Genomic DNA, 18,233 nt, shown 5'->3' with positions numbered 1-18,233 from the left:
GAGATGCGTCACAGTACCCTTGATTGCCGTCACAAATGAATACCATAACATCACAGTTAAAATGGCGTCAAATTATTAAATGCTAAAATATTTCGTTATTCTTGTATTCCTGCGCGTGTGCTCATACATTCTGGCATTAAAGCTATCAATGCTCGTATTTTAATATGATTTGTTAGACCGTATGTTGAATATTTTGCTGGTCACGTACATTAAATATAGATATAATTAATTCATTTGCAAGATTTCATCAGGTTCGCAGCACTTTTCAAATATCTTCATACCTCTTGAGTTTATGTTTGAAAGCTTGTCATAATTCATTGAGAATATGCCCTTGCAATATATCGATTTATTACGACCCTTCTATTACCCTTCGATGAATCTGCATACAAATATACGGCAGTATCGCTTGTCTAGGATATGTACCGGAAGTATATGAATAAAATCATAAAATAGACATCGCGTCCAAGTTAATGGCCTCTTATATATCTGAAAATATATTTTTTTAATTACAAAATACATTTTTCATTGTATAAAATATAACTTGATCCGCCTCTCACTGCATACAAACTGCGTCAAATTTTGCGATATGACGTCACATTGACAAGTGCATTGCGATCAGTGAATTGTTTATATATTGTTGTGTGGGATTTAACCAACGACAAAAATACATGCAATAGTAAGTATTGATGTAGTTTAAAGCTATCCAACAGTTTAAAATAGCAAATAATTTCATTTTTGGTAATTTGAAGAACATATATTTTTGTCTGATGTGATAGAAAGCGTTTCCCGTAAAAATTAGGCCCCTCCTCCTCATTGCAGCCTTAACTGTGCTGCGAAGTAATATTCTTAATCACAAAAGGGTCCAGTCTTGTATTCCACCATATTTCAAGTTAAAGACTACACCTTGTATTTCCTACAAATATACATCGACTATTGCTTCCAAACTTTTTAATTACAAGAAAACTTTACAGGGCTTGAATATCGAATATTTGAAACATAATCCTCCATCGTGTTCATGTTCTTCTTCACCCTATAACTATAGTCCAGCTGGACACGTTATTACTGGTGACGTAAATATAGTATAATATAATAATGAGGACCTTAGATCACTAATTTTAAAAGGTCCTAAATATAGGGAACCCCGATCCTTCAACTGGCGTCGGAATTTCATAAATATTATGGATTTTGTAGAGGATTACGCCTGGCGATGGGGCTGACATGAAAAAGAAGACCTTGACACTTTGTCAGAATGGATTAAATGTATCAGATGTATGTTAAAATCGCGTATTAAAAGATTGAGGGGCAATATGAGAACCATCTATCCTTCTGTATTCAATAATGCAGAAATGAAAAATGAATTAGATAGATTACACGATCAGGACGTACTGGTCCCTGCTGACAAAGCAGGTAACAACATTGTCCAGTCCTAAAAGTTTTTTTCTTCCAAGTTCCACCCTATCACTGTGTTAACTTGATGCCCCAATATTTATTACTACTCCTCTGAATTATGATTACGTGACCTTGAACTTCATCTCATTTGATCCCTACGTCTCTCAATGGAGGAAAAATTACAGTCAAACTTCGCCTTCCAGGTAAGTCTCGTTTAACTTCATAATTATAACTCTTAACGAGGCCAAATCTAGTTAGAAATTACGAAAACGGACAGGCAAATATTTTTGAATTTTTGATATATATTTGTATGTACCATGCTAAGAAAAATTTGATTGAAATTTTGTTACCTTGCCTTGATTGTAGTGGAATGGGGCAATTTCAAAATATGGACATTTTTTTCGTGGTTTTACACTCAATCATATACTAAATCTACATAAAAACAACTTTATTGATAAATTAAAATAATAATAAATGGTGATTTTTTTTTTTAAAAATTAGAAAATGAAAAAAAAAGAGGGGGTAGCCTTTATTGTAGTGAAATGGGGGCATATCAAAACCCAAATATTCGACTATAAATTATATCACTAAAAATATATATCAAAAAATTCAAAAATATTTGCCTGTCCGTGACAGGTGAAGTTTGACTGTAATTTTTCCTCCATTGAGAGACGTAGGGATCAAATGAGATGAAGTTCAAGGTCACGTAATCATAATTCAGAGGAGTAGTAATAAATATTGGGGCATCAAGTTAACACAGTAATAGGGTGGAACTTGGAAGAAAAAAAAACTTTTAAAACTTTTAGGGCTGGGCATTTGATCCCTACGTCTCTCAATGGAGTAAAATTACAAACAAACTTGACCTTCCAGGTAAGTCTTGTTTAACTTCATAATTTTTCCCCATTGAGAGCCTCAATCTCAAATGAGACTTCAGAGTTGATGACCCAATAATAAATACATAACAAAACCATTATTGACATCCTAAATCAGTCCCAAACAATGTTTGAATTAACTTTATTTTTTCCAAGTCAGATCGATGAACATATTTACATACTAGTATATAATATGCTACAAGTTATTCTTATGCAAATTGTCCAACAAAGCATTGCTGAATTCACTAGACAGTTTAACTGTTTTATTATAAAATTTTCTAGAGGTATTGTCACTTGTCCAACCTGCTGTTCTAAGAATTTTAGCAACAGACAGCTTAGCTTTTGCGGCAGCACTAGTTGCTGCTGATCGTGTACTACGCGGTGAAAAATAGTTCATGTCTAACTGACTTGATACAGCGACCAACAGTATCCACAGAAATCGAATTGTGAGGCTTTAGGGTATTTATAAACAGTTTAGATTCTGAGTCTCTCAATTTTTCAGTTCTATGAATATATTCCCTATATACATGCACTATACATGAATCTGTATCATTTGGATAAGCAGCAATGGAAATTTTATCTAAATGGTGCCCTGGTCTTGATTGCTCCAACAAGTCACCATATCTAATGATTAACATATTATCTCTTACAGAAACATTTCTAACATCTAGAAGATGTAAACCTTGTTTTTGCTGTCCAGATAATAAAGCTAATAACATTGCCAATTTCTTTGACAACTGAAACAATGGCAATCCCGTACAGGAGTCGGTGTCTTTAGATATCCTAACACCATATTTACATCCCATGTAAAATGATATTTGGGTAAAGTTGGTCTTGACAAACTACACCCTTCATAAAACGTATAACTAAAATATGATCACCTTGTTTCATAATAGAGTGCCCTAATAGAGACAAAAATGAACTTAACGAGCTTCTTGCCGTATTTAAAGATTTATAACCAAGATTTTTCTTATACAGATCTGTAAGAAATTCTAAATCTAAATTAACATCTGCTTTAAATGGATCACTCTGTTTTTCACAACAAAACTGCAACCATTTTTGTTGATAACCCCTATATTGTCTCTTTGTGGATTCCCGCCAAGATTCATAGATAATATTGACAGTGTCTTCTAATAACTTTCTACTATACAAGCATTGCCGAACAAACTGAACACACCCATATTCATCTTTGTCAAAGGATGTCGTCGTTGTGGATCTTTTGGCAATTTCAAGAGGATCTCTGTTTTCGGTAGAAGATAACACGGACCTGCAACTTGATGCATCAGCTGCGGAAACCATGTCTGTGTCTTCCACACTGAAGCTATCTACAGAGCAAACTGCACTTCTTCCTCCTTGATTTTCTTCAAGTCACTGCTTATGACACTAAAAGGAGGAAATAGAAAACAGACAATATTTCTCCAAGAGTGTGCAAAAGCATCAACTCCTCTAGCATTTGGGTCTGGTGTATATGCATAATATTTCTCTAACTGATGATTGTCCTAAGATGCAAATAAATCTATATTACAATTTCCACACAGATTTGTCAGTTTATTAAAAACCACTTCATCTAACTTCCATTCAATGTCTACATTTTTGGGAGATAACGAATCAGCTATAATGTTTGTTGTACCCTGGACATGTTCTGCACTAAGCCAAATGTTTCTATCTATACATCAAATCCATAATTCACGAGCTAGTTCATTCAATGTTGAGATCTTGCCTTATTGCTTGTTAGCATATGAAAGAGCTACTGAATTGTCCATACAAAGTTTAACATGGGAGTCTCTAATATTTTCTTCCAACCCTTTTAGAGTATATAAAAACAGCCAAAAGCTCTAAATAGTTAATGTATGACTCACAAATATTCTTGTCGAATAATCCACTAATTGCTTCACCTGAATCTTCATTAACTCCACCCCTTCCAAACTTGGAACTATCACTTTTGAAAAGAAAGTTTGAGAGTTTCTAGTTAATGATTTAAAAGATTTACACACATTCAGGGACCACTAGTTTAGTAATGTCCTACTCTGATGAGAAATAGTTATATGGGATTCAATATTACCTCGATTAAGTTTTAAAGCCAAATCTTTTTCAATTTCTAGGGTCTTATGATAAAGTCTAGCATATTCCACCCCTGGTTCAGAGGTACAAACATGCCTACAAGCTGTGCCACCTGTTTTATTGTCACTTCATTCTGATTCAAAACCATATCAAAAAATCTTTAATAAATTGTGCTTTGTCTGGTGTAAGTCTAACAGTCATTGTAACCGAATTTAATAAAAATCCCTAAAAGACAACATTCTGGCTTGCATAAAATTGAGATTTGTCTGGATGAATGGTAAATCCTAGACTATCTAAGGACTTAACAGTGTCTCTTAAATTAACTTCACACTCATCTTTTGTATTGCCCAATAACAAAACATCATCTATATAAATAACATTCAAATGACCTAATTCCCTAAGTTCAGAAAAACAGGCTTCATGATTTTAGTAAAAATACGTTGAGCACTTGCTAGTCCCATAGGTAAACAGGTGAACTGATATATTTTACTTTCCCACTTCAACCTAAGATATTGTCTACTACATTCATGAATTTTCACAGAATAATAAGCATCTTTGATATCAAGTGAACTAAACCAACAATTTGATTTAATTAAAGATAATGCGGACCTTAAAGTTTCCATCTTGAAATGATGATTGTCAACAAACTTATTTAAATTCTTTAAATTCAGATTTATTATAAAAGACCTATCTTTATTGGGACGCAGAAAAATATTTGAATAAAGCGAATTCTCACATAAATTCTCATTCACATGAACCCTTTCCACAATTTTCTTCTTCAGAAATGTTTCTACTTCTCTGTGAGCTGCTTCATATTCAATTTCAGAAAATTTTAGTGAATTTGGTACATGAAATTGAAAAGGTTCACATTTGAATTCTATCTTGTAACATTTAACAACATCAATAATTCAACTATCATGAGTCAATCTACACCTATTATGTAAAGAAATGATTTTGCCTGCAGTAAAATTTTCAGGTGTGTTCTTCAATACAAATTGATGTACATTTGTACAAATATTAGACATACTAACATCATGTGTAACTACTGATTTGACTCCCCCTTCTTCTTTTTCTTGTTGAAACGGAACTGTTTGGCCAAAAAATTGCTCTTTTCGGCCCCATGCCTTGGCTTCTTCCCATAGCTATGGGAGAGTTTCGGGATCCTGTATTTCCCACCATGTTTGTTCTATATATTTTACGCAAGTTTCTTTGCCTCTAGGACATTCTTCACTTGACTGCCCAAGTCGTCTCCAAATAAATTTTCTGATGAGCTCTCTGCGGAACATAAACTTACAAACTGTTTGTTTTTCTCAGACTGGATAATTTGTTCCCGCCTCTTTTAAGACAAGTTATGGAAACCCATTTCTGAAGCTTCAAGATGTCACCACACAGCTGTTTTGCCTTCTTCACATCAACCAACCCTCTTTTCGAGTTGCAATTAATGAGCATATTAAACAGTCTCAATGTCAGAATCATGGCATTTCCTATAAGATTCTGGGTAGTCTGTAATTTAATGTCACTTGCTCTGTTTTAGGATGACATGTTTTCCCATATGACTTTGTTGACTTTTGGAACAGAAACATTGTTAATGTTTTTGGCCTATGATACTTGTTGGAGATTTCTTTAATTTTCTCCGAGTTAGTTTTCGTCATGAACATTTTCTCCATTATCTTTGCCAGTTCAGAACTTAACGGCTCGCTTGTCTTGTCTTCATTATCGACAAATTCTGACAGTTCATTAAGAACAGAGACTTCATCATCATCTGATGAACCTTGAATACTATCGTCTCCCTCAATAAGGGAATTGAGTGCGTCATCGGCATCCGATTTATCTGAATTCCCTTCGTCCGATTCATCATCGCTAAGTTCGTAAGAAGGCCGATTACAAACTTTAGACAGTTTTGTTTTCTTGCGAGGAGGTGGCGAACTACTCTTGTTCAGTCCGCGTTTCCTCAAAAACTCCGGAATTGAATTCACTGAGGACCCTTCAGACTTCAAAGCAATAAGTTCTTTTTGAACTGATGACATGGTCTTTCACATATCTGCAAAGTTACTCATAAACATGTCAAACATACCATTCACAGAAATATTACTCTGCATGGCAACTGGTGTTGAAGAATTCGACTTCGATTAAATCGTGTGATCATTACGAACATCATCCTCGTCAACTTGATCTACGAAGTCCACCGGCTCATTAGCCATGACGAAAAAGAAAGAATACAGTAAAATTCTGATTCTTATTAAATGCTAACTCCACACCACATGGCATGAAAAAGCAAATTGCGGAAGGGGCTAACAGTTCCTGCATCAGTGACGTCACTGAAACAGGTACTGCACATCGTAATCAACACGTGTTGAAACAAAATGTGCAACGTTATAATATTCCCACATGGGAAAAGTGCAAAAGAACGTGTTCTGAATAGCAATATTGCAAAAATCCACCGGTTACAAAACCAGTGAAAAATTTAATTGATAAAATCCGAAAAGAAAGACCTAACTTGCTTCTGAACTATGAAAAGACACATACTTCTGGTTACGTGACCCTGAACTTCATCTCATTTGAGACTGATGCTCTCAATGGGGAAAAATTGTTCTTAAGATATATCGTCAATGGGACATTTTTAAAACAGCTATTTGTAATCTAAACACCAGTTTACCATCATTTCATCTACGGTAGCTTAAATAAGTGATAATTTTCTCTTAGTTGTTGTGTTTTCCCCAGAAAAATACATTAAATCACGATGCATCAACACTGATTTATTACAGGAAGTTTGTTTCTATACATTTTGGTGAGGGCGCTGCAATCGCAAGGAGATTGCTATAAAGAAAATATAACAATGACGTCACAAGTCCACGATCTCTTTGCTTTAAGTCCACGGTACATTGTATATATATATAAGAAATGAATTTAAACTTTGAATATTTCATTCCTGATACTGTGCAAGCGAATAGAAACATTTTCCTCTTGTTTGCTGGGTTCTATAAATTTCTTTGTTTTTGAATCTTCAAAATCAACTTTTAAGAAAACATAAGTTATTTTGCTTACTGTGAGGTCATTGTATCACAGATTTTGGATTTTGCCTAGTCAAAATATCTTAATGTGTCCTTAACACACCTGCGTAATGAATATATTTAAATGCTTTAAGTCTGCACATTCCCACTGGTGTAGAACACAATTATAGATTTCTATATCAAAGTTTAATTTCGGGCAAGTATTGGTCATTATAGAACATAATCGTTTAATTTTAATCTTCTTCCTAGTTCATAGAAAAAAATAATCAGGCCAAAAAATATTGACCTATGAGAGAACGGGGCAGCATGGGCTTGACGTTGTACAGAGAAAACATGCAGAACATTTACAAATACAAAGGACAACTTTGAAAACTGAATGCAAAACACTAATTACTGATTTACTTATTAAATGAGTCAAAAGTTAATGGCCATAGATACATCATTAATACAAGAGCAAACGCTGTATCAGCAATTGACTATTTGATTAAGGTCGTTTAATATTGTGATACGCTTTAATTAGGGATGTCTACTAATATTCGAAATTCGAATATTCATTAGATCAGTTGATATTCGAATATGAATTTAAAATTCGAATAAACGTTTTTCTTTTTCCATGCAGATTTAGAAAAGAAAGGGATGACTATGAATTATATTATAAATTTTAATTAGAAAACTGCTGGAATTATCCGTGTTTTATTTACTAGCGATCAATTTAAAACGACTGTTTTTTTTCTCTGTATTTTCTTAACTTATAGATCTACTAAATGATTTCGTTTTGAGCAAAGTATAAAACAATTATACAAGAATTCTTAATGTATAATAAAACGTACTTTGACAGCTTCTAATATTTTAATACAATTAGATCTAGAATTAAGGACAACAGAATGAGACTCTTCTTAATTATTCACTATCTAAAAGAAAGGAGGGGTATACTTACCAGAGTAAATTTCATTGGTCATCGAATTACATGTTTAATAGAATTAGTCTGTAACACTGTTAAACGCTAAATTTCAAAATAAATGCCTGCATTATTTCATTATCTTTGGTTGTGCATATTCCTAAATTCTAAAATAGTTATCGGAAAAATAGTTAATGACCTAAGAATTTTGTCTATTAATGTGTTTATTCTATACTTACAAAACATTGTATTAAAGACTGCAATCAAATATCTTGTTAAGCAGATAATTGTAATTAATTACATGTATTTAAATCTATACAATATAATGATGACAATATTGCTCATGTAAACGACTAGTTCATCAGTTGGAGCTTCTAGAAATATTTTTTTAATATATTCTGGTTTTATGAACTTTAATCAAGTATTTATTTCTATCAATTATAGTTTCAAATGTAGTAATACTTATTGTACACCTTCATTTAAAATTTTACTTTAAATACCGACATAAAACCTGTGACGAGTGTAGGATGATAAATATATTTAAAATCAACCAGTTTTTATTTATTATATGAAATATTCGAATATATTCGAATACTACATATATCATTGAATATTCGAATATGAATTATTGACAAAATTGACATCCCTAGCTTTAATGCGAGTTAGAATATTATTTTTCATGTCCATGCAAAGCTTGCAGAGAATATTGGCATATTCACAATTTTGGAAGGATTTGTATTTTCAAAATTGATACGATTATCTTTTGTAGTTGCAAAATGTTAGATTCACTTTATACATAAAATATAATGTACACATATTAATTATCTAACCCCATATTCATTAACAATATACAGTATATATCATTATAAAGAAGAGACTTTGTGTTTTCATTTCTTGCAAAAAAAGTTTTCTTTGAGAGTCCAGGTACGTATATGAAAACATGTTTTGTGAAATTAACAACTACCTTGAATTTTGCAGAGAATTCAAAAATACAATCTTCAGATACATTTTTATCATTATATAATCGCACACTGTGGATCAAAGGTTGTGCTCTTCAAGAATGTTGAAAAAAAAAACAGCTTAAACATTTGGCCATTTTTAAACATTTTTCAGAATATTGGAATAACGACACAATTCATGACGTTATATATAATGCATTGACGAGGGAAATTGATGTAATTTTCAATAGAAGTACAGTCACAGAGGATCCACGTGAAATTTAGTGTATTGACATCAAAACTAAGCAGTTTTTATATTTTTTGTACCACTTATAAATATATTGTTGTGATTTTCGAACAACAATAAATCTAGGCTATTTAAAAATTTAAAAACTTAATGCAATGTTGGCATATTCTCTACTGCCGGTAATGAAATTTTCACAGGCCCGTAGCAACGTTTTTCGAAAGGGGGGGGGGGGCAAAATTGACAAGCATAAAAAATACTAGCTTGCCCATTTCTCTAACTTTTCGGCAATTTTTAATGGAATAACCGGGCAGAGTTAGACTTTACTGCAACAGAAAAAATAGGCGAGGGGGGTTGCAAGTGGCCTTGAATGACAATTTTCATGAAAAAATTAATATGCTGTTCACTGCACTGAATAATATATATTGTATCAGTGATGATTTTTTTTAGTCTTAATTGTTCAAGATCAAAGTAGCTTTTATTTTATAATCGTTTAATGTTATAATGGCAAGTTAAGTTGCAAATATATTTTAATCAACATTATTTATGGAACACGAAAGTATTTGAGTGTTTAAAAAAACAAAAATTTGTATTTATTCATCTTAATTCAATAGCATTGTTTTAACGTGACGTCATGGTGGTTTTCCCGAACCTCTGCATAGGCTGATGTAAATATGGGAGTCCTTAGCCTAGCTGCGCGTCAGTACCTTGCCTCAGTTTAAAAATTGATCGTTTTCAGAGCATGCTCTTGAGTATCAAATAAGTTGGGGGAAGTAAACACCATATACAGATCATAGCGGAATATTACTACATTGATAATGAAAGTTATCAATGGAGTCATCTGTTTGTAATACAATTTAGCTGTTAGTTGTACCTTATCATCTATAGTCAGTAAATCATCCAAATATGAATCAGATGAGGCAGACACCGTGGTGTGTATTATTTCAAGTCTAGTGGGATATATCGAGTCGACAGACGAATGGAAGTAACCATTGTTAATTGATAAAACGTCGTCGATAATCTGAATGTCGAGTAAGAGGTTACAGCAAGTGTTTCTTCTTCTCTTGTAGAATGTTTTAAATATAGTCTGCTTCATAAGAATATAAAAATAATAAAGGAGCACAATTAGTGCCCACTGAAATTCCAAAAGATTGTTGGATTGTTGTCTATGATATCAAAAAGCCTACTTTTTTTAATTTATAGTAAGGAATGGTTGTATAAAGTGTAGAAAAGTCGTTTCCCATATAATCCGTAGGGTGAAAATAAAAATTCCAAAATCTTATTGGACATCTTAACGACACCAACAATCATCGTCCAAAAGATCATATATCTTTTTCATAAAATCTAAGAGGACTTGTGGGAACAATGTATTTTTTTAGGAAAACAACACCTTTTTTCGACCCCCATTTTGCCCCCAGGGTAAAAATAAAAATTACGAAACCTTATTGCATATCTACAGCAAAACAGCAATCATCTTAAAAAATATAATTTGACTACTGCATAAAATGTGCGAGTATATCGGGGAATAAGGTTTTTGTAGAAAAAACATCTTTTTTTTTTACCCCTTTTTCGCCCCTATGGTAAAATTGAAAATTACAAAAACTCGGTGCATATCTACAGACACCATTTATCATATTCCAAAACAATAATTACTTACTACTTATAATTAAAAGATAAGTTTGAGGAAAAAGAAAATGTAACACAGGGACGGGCGGACCTAGGTTACGGCAATATACCCAAACTTATTTTAAAAAGTGCAGGTTGAATAATGGGATCAAATATAAACATACAGAGAGTAAAATGAATTATTTTTGCCGTTGTTAAACTATAACAACCATTGAAGACCAATTAAAAATACCCCTATTCTTCCTTAGAATATATTACAAGGATCTTTCTTTTTTTATTTGGTTGAATTTCAACCTAAAATTGCTTTCATTTTTATGCCCTCGGATAGAAAGATCCTGAGGGTATATTGTTTTTGTCCTGTCTGTCTGTTTGTTGTCAACTTTAACCTAGCCCATAACTATTGCGCTGTCAAGGGTAAGGCTTTAATATTTGACATGAGTGTTCATTATGACAAGACCTTTCCATTGGTACCAAATTTTTTGATCATGTGACCTCAACTGTGACCTTTGACCTACATTTGAAAAACTTTAACATTGGCCATAACTATTGCACTGTAGTCTACGTCCCACTCCAGAATTGTGTTACCATCGGGGGCGTCGCCCGCGTGGCGCAATGGTTAGAGCGTTTGCTCTAGAGTCGCGGAGTAAGGAGTTGATCCTTACGTCGCGGGTTCGAATTCCACTGTGGGACGTGGAGACCGGTCCTTCGGATGAGACCGTATAAACCGAGGTCCCGTGTTGCAGTAGGTGCTGGCACGAAAAAGATCCCTCACTGCTCAATGGCCGTAAGTGCCGAGTATAGGACAAAATTGCAGCTCTCCACCGGCAAGTGGTGGCGTCTCCATATGAGTGAAAAATTCTCGAGAGGGACGTTAAACAACATATAAACAAACAAACAAACCATCGGAGGCATGGTGTTTCACAAACACATCTTGTTTGAGAATGAATTTATGAAAGTAAATGAATAAAATCATTACTTTTCTATATTTTTTTCATTGTAACGTTTGTAAATGTTGGTTTACAAAATATGTTTATCATGCACTTATGACATCAAATCTAAAAATTTTGGAAACCTTCGTTTCAAATTTCTGCTTTATGTAAACGTTTATAATAGTACTCTGAACATTTTCAAAAAAAAAAAAAATTCAAACCTTATGGTATGTTGCCATGGTCACTCTGAGACGTAAGCATCTTATAAGATTTTTTTCTTTACAAAAGTTGTCAAGCTATTCCTTTAAGTTTAAAAATGTTGCAATACTATGATAGATACTTTTCAACGATAAACTCCTTTAACATCATTCTGTGATTTCCATGTCGAAATTTTTTAAACACATATTTGAAGTATAATTTAATTGATGTAATACATTAATTTAATTTTACCTTATTGATGAAATGCCTCTGAGCTAGTGTTTATGTGACTCAGAAAGAAAAATATTGCTTAATAATTATTACATTATTAACCAAAAAAAGTAATGTGTATCGATAATGATTTATATGTGGAATAAAATAAGATCGTTTAATTTCATCCTTGCATTTTTGTATGCTATAGATTAGTATGGGAGTTAGAAAAATTAATCTGATTATTTATACGTGGTATATATTTTAGTGCCCATTGTCAGCACATTATTGTCTTTGGTTTCCGTTACAGTTTCTCTGGTTGATGCTAATATTGGAGAATCAAAGTTTATTTCATGGATCGCTGGCTCTTTCCCACAATCTGGAGTATATCACATATATAAGGACGCTGAGAACATCATAATCGTCAAAAATGAACATTTACCAAATTCCAAATACTATTACCACAGCCGGCCATATAACTCTACCAACATTACGTTTGAGGTTACGAATATAACATCCATTGATGCTGGTTTCTACGCTGGAGGTCCATCAAAAGTAGACGCTGGTTCTGACGGAGGTGTAGTCCTAGTTGTAAAAAGTAAATCATAATACATACTTGATATACAGTCACTGGACATAAGTATTCGTCACTAACTTCAAGGTTGCGGAGATTTGTTATCATTAAAACAAAAATTGTCCTCCTGAATTTAATACTGATTCTCATACCTTAATCGGGATGTTAAACAACAAACAAACAAAGAAAAATACCTTAATCTTTTGTGAAATTGCCCTTCAATCTTATTGCTTTTCGTAGTCTTGATGACATTATTAAATAAAACTGATCAATATGATTTCTATTTATGTTTTCCCAGAAACGTGTTACTTTCGCGATCAGGTGTTCACAAGTTGAGATATTTTTGACGGGCTGTAGATTACTTTCTAATTGTAACCAAAATTTTTACTGGAGACTGAAATGCCCAAAATGTAGTTATAATTTAATTTTCGTTCATAAAAACACCGAGTAATGGGCCGATGTAAGGGGAAATCGTCATTCTGAAAGATGCAATTTCAATTTAAAAAAAAAAAAAAAAAAAAAAAAAAAAAAAAAAAACAAGCTATAACAGGTCACAAATTGTTTCTAATTTATCTACCTTGTATATTTTTTTCAGAGTTAAATTGTCAATTTTCACTTGTAAAAGTTAATATAACTTTGTAACATACACACCCCCAGATCATTACAGAGAGTTCGGTCCTCGATGGCTCATACACGAGATGGGGGTGGTCGACTTCGTTGGCCTTCCGACAATTAATTGGACATAGAGTTAATATTTCAAATTATCACCTTGCATACATCTCTGAATATCCGGGTTTTTTTCCAATTCTGATCCACAGTCCAAATTGTTTGTTCCTTTCTCCATGATATGCATATTTTTTCTGAGGCATCGTCAGACAACCATCTGCCTTTCTTTTACGGTCTTTTATATTCCATAAGAATTATTTTCAAAATGCATCAAATTTCACCTTTCAAGAAAATAATGCTATGTTAATTAACTTAGATATTGTGTGTAATATAGACAATACCATTTACATTGATGGAACCATAAATTTTCTGTATTTCCTTGTTTAAAGGATAATGGATTAGGCCTGTTCTTAACAAAAAATAAATTTATTTCACAACATTATTTATACAACATTATCAGGGACATTGTGTTTCTACCAATGAGTTGAAAAATAAATGCGCCATTTATAATATATATTATATAAGAAGATTATTTTTGTAGTTTTCATTGGCTGAAAGGACGTCTGTGACGGTACATATTGTCGTTTTGTACATATTGTCGTCGGCGACAATACGTACCTACCCTCACTGCACATATTGTCGTCCATCGGTATATATTGTCGCCGGCGACAATATATACCGAGACAAGTCTTATTTTCTTCCTGCATAATGGACGACAAAATGTACAGTCAAGCACCAGCACATATTGTCGTCGGCGACAATATGTACAGTCAAGGTCGGCATATATTGTCGTCGATATATTGTTTTGACGAATACTAGTATTTACTTGAGAAAGAAAAGAGAGATTTACAAACACACACACACACAGGCGCCCGCACGGAGCTCGAGGGAGACAAACACCATTTCTAACAATACTCTAGGGAGAAAACTTTCTGGGCAGAAAATTGTGTCCAGGATTGATGTACATCACTATGATATGTCAAAATACCGTAATTCTTGAGACATCTCATAAATCAGCCTATTCTTTTTTCTTGTAAAATATACTTGGGAGATTGAATACACGTATTAGTCTTTTTGTTCAGTAGTAATGATTTTTTTGGAAATTAATTTTGCGTTTTTCTTATATACAATCATAGGTAGATATAATTGGTGTTGAGGTTCACATTTTTTGATCACCTTAGCTGGAGTTCAAGTGAGCTTTTCTGATCGCATTTTATCTGACCGTCCCTCTGTCTGTAAACTATTCACAATTTCAGCTTCTTCTCAAGAACTACTGGGTTAATTTCAATCAAACTTGCCACAAAGCATCAGTGGATAAAAGGGATTCAAGTTTGTTCAAATGAAGGGCCAGGCCCTCTTTCAAGGGAAGAAGTTAAGGATTAGTAAAAATTTAGTGACATCTTTTAAAAATCTCAAACACCACTGTGTCAGAAATGATGAAACTCATGTGAAAGCTTCTTTATGAGGTGTAGATTCAGTTTTACATGTATTCAGATCATGTCCCTCGAGGGAAGGTATGGCTACAATAGGTGATCAAATTTTTTTCAAAGAATATTTAGAAGAAAAAAAATCCTTCATATTTTGTGCTGGGTCAGAAGAGATGATACTTATGTGAAAGCTTCGTTTTATAGCGTACGATCAATTTTGCGTAGCTGGCACGAAAAAAATCCCTAACTGCTGAATGACCATGAGTGACAAGCATAGATCTAAAGAACTACGCACGCTAACTCTCGATTCACGCCTACATTTTACACCCATTTAATTCAATACTAATGACAATTTGGTCGTAAAATCTTTGTTGAATGCAAGGAACAGTTCAATAGTAATTCTAATTCCAGTGTTAAATAGTTATTTACCCCTAATTCTAGCTCTTTGAATAAGGGGGGTAGACGATATTTTTCATTGAAATCGGGCTTTAAAGCATCACCACATTTTAAAATATTCTTGGATATAAATAAATGTTCCTCAGATTTTTTCTTATGTTTTACTCATATAGAATTAAACATATATTATTAATAAAATACAATGTTTTAGTTGTAAACCCCAATGATATTGGGAAAAAAATAACCATTTTGGTAGTTTTTTGTCTGTAAACATATGTTCCCCCCGTTAAATAAAAAAAGCTTTGGTATGAATTTGTGAAAGGACAGTCCATATTACCTGTAAAAAGGAATTTGTTCGTTGATTTCTATAGTGAAAATCACAAGTTTTACCAAAATTATAGAGTTATCTCTCATTGTTTTCCCAAAGACGTAATGTTTTATGAAAATTCATATGAATATCTATATAGATATGAAAAATCATTCAAATATGTTAACTTTTGAAAATTGACTTGGAGGTAGGAGGGAGAACAATACTATAGTTTGCAGTTCTTTGCAGCCCTCCACCGGCAAGTGGTGACGTCTACGAATAAAAAAAATCTCTAGATGGTCATTATAACAACAAAGACAAAATCATTTTTGTTCAAATTATGACCCCATGGAATAAGTTGGGATCACAATTTGTGATTAAAGTCTTACATAGGAATATATACAGAAAATATTTAAAAATCTCAAACCAGACAGATATAGGACCGGCACACCCCCCCCCCCTTTGGTTTAATTTCTTGTCTGCTTTGGTAAATTCTGTTTGTTTAACTTGTATATACTCTCAATTTAGTCCACAGATAAAATTTCATATCTCAATAATTTACTTAACATATACAGTAACACACTTTTACATGCAAATTACTTTTTAAAATTTTTTTTAGCTTGTCAAAAAAAATTCTGAACCACCACCTCTTTTGTCTGGATCCACCACTGAGAACAGCAGTAGGCCCGTGAATAGTGATACGTATATGGAAGTTTCCTCAGGTAGCGCAGATTCAAGCATCTTCAAATCAAACCGGGCCTAGACTGGGGCCACAATAAGCGATCAAATTTTTACATAGGAATATAATTCTTTAATAATTATCTTCTCAAAAAGAGATGAAGGCAATGCAACAGAGCAAAACAAAGCAATGATTAGTCATATTTATATGGATTGTTGATTGATTGATTATTATTATACCTCTACTGAATTTTTCCCTATATAACATTAGATCGCTAGATGTAACTATTTCCCTAGAAATCATTTTAAAAGAATGGACTAATCCCCGTGTGTTAGTCAAGTGAGCTAATCCCCGCTTCGAAAGCTAATTCCCGGTTATCCGTAATCCTCTAGGTTTTACATTAAAATTGGTATGATATGTGAATGGACTAATTCCCGTGTGTTAGTTCAGTGACCTAATCCCTGCTTTGAAATCGCGCTATCTGAATCCTCTAAATTTTACGTTTGTATCGGTTTAATAAAACAGTTAAAAGTATATCATTGAGGCTTCGCCTCGGGAAATAGTCCTGGCCTTGGGGAACTGAAATCTTGCTAACTCCCTCAATGATATACCTTAACTGTATATTGTTGTTTAACACCGAGTTGACAATATTTCAGCCATATTTTGACGAGAACATTTAGTGTATATGGCCATTTTTGAAGTTTATAGTTTCTCTGGCCATATTTATATGGATCATTGCCGTGCATTGTCATGCGACATGTTCTGATGGATGACAATATGCACAGTGAGGGTAGGTACACATTGTCGCCGGCGACAATATGAACAAGACGACAAAATGTACCGTCACAATCAAGCTCCATGAAATAGCATACGAGACACGTCAGTGTGATATACACCCCAATAACATTCACAATACTACCAAAAAATAACAAAAGAAGTCTTTAAGCAACAATATCTGTGGGGCGACAATATGTACAGTGAGGGTGAGGCACATAATATCGCCAGCGACAATATGTACATGTGTTACTTTTCAGCCGGCGACAATATGTACCGATGGACGACAATATGTGCAGTGAGGGTAGGTACATATTGTCGCCGACGACAATATGTACAAAACGACAATATGTACCGTCACAACTTCACCTAATATTTGTCCTTTTGTGATATTGATGCGAAAGCGCGTCCGCGGAATATAATATCGCACGTCTCACCGTTCGGCTGCACACAAATTAGTAGAACGTGACGTCATAATACAAGAAGCATGTTTTACCATTTTGAGGTAAAAAACACCAATTCAGTACAGTTAAGATTGTAATCACGTTGAGTGACTATATAACAATTAAAGACTTCAGTGAACGGTCAGTATGTGGTTATAAGGACCCATGTCAAGTGATATTGACCTCAGACACAGAAAATGATAGCGACCTCGCATGCTCGGTCGCCATCACTTTCTGTGTCTGAGGTCAATATCACTTGACATGGGTCCTATCGACCTACACAGAAGTCCATAATTGTATATTATTAAACTAGTCAAAGGCAAACTTTATGAAATAGTGCATACCTCTTTATTTTTTATGAATCTTTCAGAAAAACCGACGAAACCAGTAATCAAAGGAAATCTTAACGTGTCTATAAACACACAAGTCAATTTGACCTGCTCCAGTAAATCAACCTCTGCTCCTGACTATTACTCCCGCATTGTAGCCTGGAATTACAGTTGGTACGTCAACACCACTATCCTAGAAGGAGAAGATAACAAGGAATACAGATTCACAGTGACAAAAGACGTTAAGTACAACAATTATTCA

At 33.6% G+C, this 18,233-nt stretch overlaps 1 protein-coding gene and 1 pseudogene across 1 annotated transcript in view; one reads left to right on the top strand and one right to left on the bottom strand.

Annotated features, from left to right (window-relative positions):
• LOC133179720 (uncharacterized) overlaps positions 1 to 18,233 on the top strand; it is a 48,186-nt gene that overhangs the window by 11,150 nt on the left and 18,803 nt on the right. The window contains exons 3-4 of the mRNA XM_061314413.1: positions 12,687 to 12,974; positions 18,013 to 18,233. The exon at positions 18,013 to 18,233 is cut by the window's right edge and continues 79 nt beyond it. Coding sequence (XP_061170397.1) covers positions 12,687 to 12,974; positions 18,013 to 18,233 — 509 coding nt within the window. The remainder of the gene's footprint in view (positions 1 to 12,686; positions 12,975 to 18,012) is intronic.
• Positions 5,365 to 6,349, bottom strand: LOC133179902 (uncharacterized; annotated as a pseudogene).

The sequence above is a fragment of the Saccostrea echinata genome, unplaced genomic scaffold, assembly GCF_033153115.1.
Source record: "Saccostrea echinata isolate AGI-Se365-2 ecotype Australia unplaced genomic scaffold, CSIRO_AGI_Sech_v1 ptg000005l, whole genome shotgun sequence".
In the NCBI taxonomy this organism is placed as follows: Eukaryota; Metazoa; Mollusca; class Bivalvia; order Ostreida; family Ostreidae; genus Saccostrea; species Saccostrea echinata.
This window is presented reverse-complemented; position numbering and strand designations above follow the sequence as displayed.